This window comes from Morone saxatilis, unplaced genomic scaffold (genome assembly GCF_004916995.1).
Source record: "Morone saxatilis isolate NCDOM2014 unplaced genomic scaffold, NCSU_SB_2.0 Contig15, whole genome shotgun sequence".
Taxonomy (NCBI): Eukaryota; Metazoa; Chordata; class Actinopteri; family Moronidae; genus Morone; species Morone saxatilis.
This window is the reverse complement of record NW_023339707.1, coordinates 1,985,184-1,994,996: the sequence shown is the minus strand read 5'-3', so window position 1 is coordinate 1,994,996 and position 9,813 is coordinate 1,985,184. Positions and strand designations below refer to the sequence as shown.

Below are 9,813 nucleotides of genomic sequence, written 5' to 3'. Positions count from 1 at the left end.
TTATTTTTAAGGTCCAAAGATTCTCATGATTGAACAGTCAAAAAGCTGGCATATTGAATATATAGAATATAAGAAAATAAATAATAAATAATAAATTAAAAAAAGAAGAAGAATGTAAAAATTTTCAGTTTTAATACTTAAATTCTTTCAGGATTGGTTGTTTTTATTATATATTATATTTTAATCATCCATTTTATTTATTTATTATTAATTTAATATTATACATATATATATATATATATATATATATTTACACTTAGGTTTCCTTATCTATTTATATTTATTTTGCAATTACATTTTTTAAAAGATGTTTTTGTATTTTCTGTGACAATGTATCCCAGAGTTTCCCCTAACCATACCATTTTATCTGATGCTTAGTTCTGGTATTTGTTTTGGAGTTTTATTTGCTTTTTTAAACACATTTGTCCTGACATAAACTACATTCTTGGGGCGTACTATGTACAACATAGTATTTGGCATAGAAATGCTAAAATGTAAGAGATTGAAATTCCACTACATCAGCTACTAACACATTCTGTCTAACCTAAGTGATATGGATCTTTAAAAATCCATGTCGCTAACATTGTGTGCCTTATGAATGTTATGTGTGCCTACACCCTCCACCAGGAGGCTGACCTGGCTGTGGCCCCACTGACCCTCACTGCAATCAGAGAGCAGAGTGTGGACACGACCACTCCCTTCATGCAAACAGGAATCGGCTTCCTGCTGCACAAAGACATGGCCTCTGAAGAGAGCACCTTCTGCCTGCTGTCACCCTTCTCTACTAACATGTGGGTCGGTGTCCTCATTGCATTCCTGCTAACAGGTCTCTGCATATTCCTGGTGGGAAGGTAAGTGCAAGCTTCAAAAGGTCTCCACAAACTGTTGACTGTTCCATCTTTCCATTGTTTTTCTACAGTCTACATTAGAACCAGGGCTGTAGCTACCTGCAAGGGTGCAGATCTCATTAGAACTTAGACGGGGACCACATCAATGTCTAAACGTTGATACATAACCACGCAGTATTGAAGAGTGAAAGTCTTGAGTAGTTGAGTAGTACCAGGGAATGAATATAGAACTGTTAGTGAACAATTAGGTAATGAGTAACTCTTAATCAAGATAGATTATAGAGTAGCTAATGATTAGTTAATGATTAGTCAATTAAGAAACAAGTAAAGAACAAATCAGGGACAACTTGATAATTGATGAATCATTAATAAGTAGCTCCCTAATAATTTCTAATGGAGGACTATATAGTAGATAATGATAAGTCGAGGTAATGATTCAGTACTCAGTGACAACTCTGTATGGTGCACCACTTTACTTTAGGGGTCACAAAAACAGTAAGTAGTGTTTCAGTAATTGGTAATGAATGATTCGTTAGTAGTTTTCTGCTGTTGACTGGCTGGTTCAGATGAAGAAAATGGTCAGAATGATAGTTTCATAAATAAAACCTAAAAAAAAAAAATTATTAGAAGGGGCAATTTCGTGTTTTTCAGAAGTTGGAGGGGTCCCCCCCCCTAGGGCTACCACGACACAGAGGTATTGCTTCTGGGTTTCCAAAAAGAAGCCTTTGTATGAAAAATTAAATAAAAAAAAAAATAACTTATCCCCCATCTACATTTTTAATTAATTTAATTTACATGATGTTAAGTAATATTTATATGAAATAACTTAAAATAAATAAATAAATAACTTAAATATAGCTGAATTACCTTATTTTACGTGTCTCAACATTGAGACAGCAGTTGAGGGACGTGAACAAAAGTGGTGTTTGGACCCAAAAAAGGCCTCACCAATTTAATTTCATTATTTAGTAATTGTTTTTTATGTCGAGATGTGTAACACACTTTGTATATTTTTATCTAGCATCATGTAAAAAATGTTGGAAAAATGCCTGTAGTTGCAGAAACACCAAATATTTTAGCAAACACAGGGTGCCCAGTTAGCTCAGTGGGTAGAGCTGTCTACCCATGTACTGAGGCTGAGGGTTTGAATCCGACCTGCAGCCCTTTGCTGCATGTCATCCTCTCTCTCTGACCCCCTTTCCTGTCTATCTTCAGCTGTTTCTATCCTAAAGGCAATAAAAGCCAAGAAATATACATATATATTTTTTAGCAAACACGTGTGCAGCTTCAACAGTGCTGGTTATAAGGCCTTTTATTTCTCTGCAGGATCAGCCCCGCTGAATGGGCTGAGCCAGAAACAGAGGAGCACAACTTCACATTACTGCACAGCTTCTGGTACATCACAGGAGCTCTCACCCTGCAAGGTAATACAACAGTCTGCTGAACTGAACCACGGGCGCAGAAACACACTGCTGCTGCCTGCCTCTTTCTGTACGCTCCCTCACAATGCTGTACTGCAGCCTAACTATTGTGTGGTATGTTACAATGCCTCTGACACACGTTTCACAGCAAAACTTGAGTGTGCAAAACTCATAAGCCATACTGACTCGTTCTTCTTAAAATATGTCAGTGTGGTGGCTCGAGGTGTTTTGAATAAATACTCAAAGTTTGTGGTAGACAGAACAGAAAAGGTACACTGATGTATGACACACAGTCTTATCTTCTATATTTGCCATTTACTGTAGAGTAGTGTAACAGTGGTTCCCAACCTGAAGATTTATTGCTCATTTAATACATTAATAAATACAGAAGGCATACATCTCAGCATTTCATTCTTTTATTAATTTCTATAAAGAAAATTAAATAAAAATTTTTTTTTAAGGTTTACATTGTTGGGTTGGGAACCACTGCTCTATAATAAATTATCTATATTTAGTTACACAGTAGATTCAATAAAGAATTTCAAAGGGGATGGGGTATTTGTATAATCTTAGAGGACCTTATGAGAAAAAATGTTGACAGAATTATTTGATTAGAACCATTTTGTTTTGAAATGCAACAATAATTAAAATTTAGCTTAATGATGAACATATTCAGTGTTGTGAGGCTGCATTACCTCTTTCGATCCAGTTTTTCACTTCACTACATTTTATTCAGTCTCGTATTAGGGGTTTTGCAAACTGAATTGTAAAAAGAGTCAGAGCAATCATAAAATACATAATGTATCATTGTACACTGACTTCATCATACAAAATTGAAGGTGGTGATCATCATCATCAGTAAACCGGTCTTCACTGTTTTTAAACTGAGAATGAATTTATATTATTAATATTTATTTATTTGAATGACTTATTAGTCAATTTTACTGTACATAAGTTTTATTTTTTACGTGTAGCATAAAAAGGAACTACAACCTGAATTGCATCATACAACCCTGCTTTGTCCTGGAGCTGCAGCCACTTGACTGCTGTCATTGTCCCCTCAGGTGCTGGTCCTCACCCTAAAGCCCTATCTGGACGGCTAGTTAGCGCCATCTGGTGGCTGTTTGTTATACTGCTGCTGGCCTGTTACTTTGGCAACTTCAACTCCATGTTGCACTCCAATAACAAACACGTCTCCATTAAGACCTTTGAAGACCTTGCTAACCAGGACGCCATCGATTATGGCACGGTCGAGGGTGGATCCACCATGCTTTTCTTTAAGGTAAATTCAGCAGCTCCTAACTAGAGTTTACAGCTGGTTCCTAACATGCGAGATAGGTTCATATGACTGAGTGGAAGGCAACATGTGCTCCTGATATCTTGCACACTCAGAACACAGTGTCGAGCACAGGGGAAGATTCAAATGTTTTATTTTTCTACTTTTCTTTCCCAGTTTTCAAATAACCCTGTGTACCGGCGTATGTACGAGCACATGGAGCGTAAGAAGAGCTACGTGTCCAGTATGGAGGAGGGCGTTCGCCGCTCCCAGGAAGGAAACTTTGCCTTCATTGGTGAAGCAGTGTCCTTGGATTTGGCAGTGGCTCGCTACTGTAAACTGACCCGTTCACAGGAAGTCATTTCTATGAGAGCCTATGGCATCGCAGCACCTCTGGGTGAGTGGCTTGGACCTTTCGGAGCGTTTTGGATGATCAATTTATTAAAAAGGACCAGAGTGTAAATCTAGATTCAACCAACTGAAACCCCTTGACTCATCCAAGTGTGAAGGAGAAAAGTGACTGTGTGATAATGCATCCACTATCAATAACCATATTTTATTATGTTCACACCAAATGCAGGTAGCTTTGAGAAAATAAAAAGCAAGGGCTGACCTTTCAACCATTACGCTGTACACACTTAAAGACTGCTTCTTCCCTTAGGCTGTGACACTGTTACAGTCTTCCTCAACAAGTCATCATACAAATTAGTGATCAATCAATATTATACAACTATATCTAAATTTAATTCTACAATCTTGTGTTGTAAATGACAATAAAATAACCTTAAATCCTTGAATACAGCCAACATTAGCAATGTGTGCATATTAACCATACACAACAGTGGCAGCAGCGGTCACAATAACAGATGGCACAGATGCCCATAAAAATAAAATAACTTTAGACTTTTTATTATTGGGATTTTAGAAACAGAGAGAAATGTGGATTACAATGAGCACCATGGACAGTACCATGGATTTAAACAACAACCTGCTAATAGCTACTGTTCATGGTCGAAATTGTGAATTTGACCAATAATCTGCTCAAACCTCAGTCAGATAAAGGATGAAAAGGCAGACTATAGCAGGTAAATGAGTACAGTTTGACACGTTGGATGCCCACATAGGGCAACAAACTACAGGTGTGCTAAGTCTAGCAGTAACGTGTCGGTACTATAATAACCAGCAGACACGGCAGTCTACAAAACAAGCAGCAACACAACAGTATTTCAGAATAACTTGTGAATTTATAAAAACAACTTACCTGTCATATTTTCATCCAGCAGCTGTCACTTTGAATCCAATCCAGAAAAATGACAAATCCATTGTAGCGTACAGGAAATGTCCACTGTTCAAAAACTCCAGCAGCTAACATTGTCACTGTCTCGGCTAGCAGTAGAGCTAACAGCAGCAGGATGATGTCCAGACATGGAGGGTTCAGTAGTTGACAAAGAGAAGTCTGTGAGGGAACAGGAGGTCATAAATTCTTCCTCTCCTCTTTCTCTTTACTGCTCTTAGCACTCTGATTTCAGAACAATGTGAGCTCAAGCTTTTTTTCTTTCGACTTTTATTGTTTATTGTCTTTTATCTAAGACCTCAAAAAGAAATCTATGGAAGCCCATATCCACCAATGCAATGAAAAAAAATTAACCTGTAAGTCATTATAATGAGGAACTTTCTCAAAATATTGACATAGTATCTCAAATGAGAAACTTTCTCTAAATTATGACAAACTTTATCAATATTTTGACTTATCTCAAGAGAGACGTCCTTAATGTTTTGACTATTTCAAAATAATATACATCTCAAACAATGAGAAACTTTCTATAAATAATGATTTAGTATCTCAAATTGTGAAACCTTCTCAATATTTTGACTTTTTTTCCCATCACACTGGCGGAAATGGGCTTCCGTAGAAATCAAGTTGGCCACAAGGCCCCATCCAGAACCCCTTGGCAGTGGTGGGGACTTGTCTCTGCTCTGCAGAAGAGACAGACAGGAGTGAGCATAGGGTCTGACTCTGTTTTTTGCCAGAAAAAGGATATACCAAGTTTGTGAATCCTCTCACCATACAGCGGTAGTTTACGTGCCTCCCTTGTAACCACCCCCTCCCCTCTCATAAATAGTCCTTTAGCCCTAACCAACTGTGAGCCAGAACATCAGTGCTGACAGTATAAATAATGGACAGAGCTTCCAGGTCTAAAAAGTGAAGCCAATGCCGAAGTGTCTTAAAACCTGCATTCTATGTAAAGGCCAGCAGGGGGAGCTCCATCCGCTGCAAAGAAACAATACCACTCATTCTAATGGAGAAATTACCCTAGTTTTCACTTGATGTATTAGCTCAGTAAACAGTTTNNTCCATTGGCTGCAATAACACACCGATCCCATTCACTCTAATGGAGAATGAGTCGACTTGACACTTCATTTATGAGCTCAGTAAACAGTTTCCTGATGAGTTTATTGTCTCAGTCGCTAGTTTAACACTTTCTTCCATACATTATGTTTATTTATTAAATGATGGTCCAATTTAGAGTAACATGATTGTGTGTGACCAGGCGAGCCGCCATTGTTTCCTGCTATGGATGAATCAAAACTGAACTCTTCTTTCACACCACCTCTCTTTGCTTCACCAGGTTCCCCGCTGGTCAAAAATCTAACCATAGCCATCCTCCAGCTGAGTGAGTCCGGTGAGCTGATGTATCTGCGGGACAAGTGGTGGGCCAGCAGCTGCGTGGGTGCTGACAAGGCCCAGACCTCCGAGGCCCTGCAGCCCCACAACCTGCGGGGCCTCTTCCTACTCCTGGGCCTGGGACTGGGTGTTGGGCTCCTGCTGGCCCTGCTGGAGCTCCTATCCAGGGCCCGCAACCAAGCTAAGGATGGCAAGGTAGGGAAGAGTATCAGCGTCAGTAACTGTTTTTTGAACAATGCTAGCAGCATGGATGGTAATGTCTGTTTGGTTCAGACTGAAATATATCAACAATGATTGGATGGATTCCAGTGAAATTTAGTACAGATAATCATGGTTCCCAGACGATGAACTGGCCCTTCCTGTTCTGCCCCTTTTTGCTCTGGGTTCCAGCGATTCTCCAATGACAGTTGAGCAGGCCAGCTCAGCCAGCTTAGCTACTTAGATATGCTTTGTGCTAGGCTTGTCTATGTTGAAAAGACAACAAAATTTAGAAAATGGTTAAAAGGTATCTAGCTTGCTAATCTACATCAATCATTAGCTAGCTAGTTAGCTGCTAATCTACATTAATTAGCTCGCTAGCTAAAAAATTATGTCGATTAGCTAGCAAGTTAGCCAGCACTTTGCTAACATTAGATTACTTAAGATGTGAGAATATATATATGTTGCTTTTATCTTATAACCATCTTCAAAATTTGGTGGTGGAGGCTAGCACATGCATATTTAGGTACAGAAAAGGAGAAAGTTGACTGAGGTTATAGGACATAGGAGGGGTCAATTGTAATAAATTTAGTGATCTCTTGACCATTGCTCTAGCGGCACTATGAGGTAAACATTTGTCCAACACTTTGGTTTATGGCCCAATACCTGCAAAAATTAAGCACAGCGTTAGTTCAGGCAGGCCACGAAGTCAAGCTCAGCTCTCAATTCCAGCTACATCCGCTGATCGCAGCTGGTCAGCTGATTCCCTCAAGCATCCAATTGGCAATTATCATTCATGGCGCCTGCCTATCTTTGCTGCTTCCTCTAGAAGCCTTTTTGCAACCCACCTCTTTCAGCTCCATCCTTTTATGTTTGTATCTTAATTAATCAAGTGTCCTCAATGTCATTTTCTGATTGCCATTGATGCTTGCTCTGTTCTGTACCCTGGGGGGTCTCTGCTGCTGCTCTCCTTGTCTTAAACTTTTCCATGTATGCACATGGAAGGGCAGGGAGGTGTGCTCTCCCTGCCTTAAGGTTTTCCACGTAGGCACGTAGAAAGGCAAGGAGGTCCAAGACCAGAGACATACCGCCAAATGTAATATTCTGTTTGGAATAAAAGTTATTTTGGCAAAAGTGGTCGTGACTGAAACAAGGCTTTGTAAGTAACATATTCTCTGTAGATGTTTTATTGTACATACTGCAGTTCACAGCATCAATTGTTTCAGTAAGCTTGACTTAATTGCACTCACTGTGTAGAGCTGCAGGAGTGGAGGGAATTGGTAGTAACTTGTCTCCAACTGAAAAAGTGAAATGCGTTTCTACTGTGGGCGGCGTTGAACTACATCTATGCAGAGTTGGGCTAACACCAGAGAGGGTTTGCTAACACTGATGTTATCAACTCTGTCAAAAAAACTCCAACACTGAAAATCAACTCAAAAATGTTCAACTCACTGCAATTTTTGCTGTGTATGCTATAGGCTAAATCCCAAATTCCACAAAAGTGGTTCCTTGAAGGACCTTGATTTTGGTTGGCCTGGAAACTAATTTCTAAATACAATTAATTCAATTGAAATACAACTTTTCACCCAATTATGTAATATCTAATTTCATTAACCCCTTTAACTCTACAATAGAAATGGTCCGCCAGTGCCTACATTGGTATTTTTGCTTATTGTGATGTAATTTCTTTGAGTATCTTGAAATTAGTCATAAAAGTGTTTTCTTCCAGCTCTGAAAGTCCTTCATGCGGTCTGTTATTTTCTAAAACTGTTCAGATATTTGATAAAAATGCAGATTCAACATCGTCACAAAAAGCAGCAAGTGTCAACCTACACAATGCAGCAGAGTCGATTTAGATTACAATCTTTTCATTCTCATTATCAACAGATTGTGTACTCTATACCACTATTATGTCAGAAGCTAAAATACAGTGTAGGACGACCCTATTGAGCTATAGACAGTTCATGCAGGAGGCAGATTTATTCCCTAAAAGATTTTTTATTGTTGACTTTTGCTGAATCCTGAACTGAACGGAACTGGTTCAAGAACCAGAGCTAATTTGGTGGGAAAGGGTCTGCTCCTGGTCCACATTTCTCTTTCCAATTAGTTCCCGTCTAGAGCCATGACTGTTTTGTTTTTAAAGTCTGCTTACTATCTTACTGTCACATTTTAGCTCATATCTAATGCACTATGTTCATAAATATGACTATGTAGCATGCTGATATTGTAACAAATTACAGGAAATGCCAAACTTATTTTAAATTACATTTCAGCAATCTCATAGTTCAATTATTTCTATTTGAAATAAATTGTGTTATTATGTTTTTAAATGAATTTATTACAGTACTGTATTCTACTGTATAACCATATAGATATAGAGTATATATCTGTATAAATTCCCCAGCCACAGGTGCATGCTCTGTTTAATGTTTTATTATGTGCTTGTTGTCAGCTCATGAAACATAGCATGTGCTCATGTTTGGAAATTTTACAGTATTGTGGCAATGCATGCTAAGCAGTGCATCTAAGAAGAGTGCCATTCTTCTGTCTGGGATAAACAACAGTTACATTAAAGAGTATTAAGTCTGGTTGCACAGATGCCTTCTGCTTATTTTTAGGAAGTATACTTAATGGTTACAGAAGGCATCCCAAACTGCTTTCTAAAGAAGAAGATTTTATTTTATAAATGGATAATGCCAGAACTGCAGACATTCTGTCCTTTTGCGGCTAGGCTTAATTAACTCTTTAGTTTGGGCCTCGCTCATTTACTGACTGACAGAACAGAGACTGTCGGCAGATTATTCATCATAATTCATGGAGTATAATTTAATAACTGTTTTCATTTCGTTTCATCAAAGAGAAAATGTCAGCCATGAGCGATTTGTTTAGAAAGTCCTTGTGATAACAGAAATGACCAAAATACAAAGAACTATTCAGTCTGGAGGTAACAATTTGTACTCTACTCCGGAAAATTAAGTATTGCACTTCTATGGAGTTGGGGGGCTTGTAAGAGACACAAGATGGTCAGATAAATATCCTGACATTTAGTCAAATGCTGGGTCCTATGTTTTCCCAGAATGTACCTCAGAACTTGTCTTTCCTTACACTATTCCTCCCTTTCAAGCACCATACCCTCATTTTGTAATGTAGTTGTTAAGCTAAAACTGAGATAATCCTGAAGGGTATTTTTTCACACTTTATGAATCTTCCTCCAAACCCATAGTGGACATTATAAAATCTTTTTTCACATCCTTGCATGATGAGCAAATCAGTCCAGTGCCCATATTGTACAACTGACCACAAAATCAATCTCTCTCTCTGTCTCTCTCATTCTCTCTCACCCCAACTAGTCGAGGCAGATGACCACCCACCTAGAGCCGAAGG

The 9,813-nt window shown here is 38.6% G+C and overlaps 1 protein-coding gene across 1 annotated transcript in view; it reads left to right on the top strand.

The window, feature by feature from the left end:
- Window positions 1-6,426, top strand: part of si:ch211-251b21.1 (uncharacterized protein LOC571720 homolog) — a gene marked incomplete at its 3' end in the record, with an annotated part of 8,859 nt that extends 2,433 nt beyond the window's left edge. Inside the window, 5 exon segments of the mRNA XM_035657402.1 lie at window positions 628-851; window positions 2,175-2,272; window positions 3,334-3,551; window positions 3,723-3,942; window positions 6,176-6,426. Of these exon segments, the coding sequence (XP_035513295.1) occupies window positions 628-851; window positions 2,175-2,272; window positions 3,334-3,551; window positions 3,723-3,942; window positions 6,176-6,426 (1,011 nt within the window).
- Between the last annotated feature and the right edge of the window lie 3,387 nt (window positions 6,427-9,813).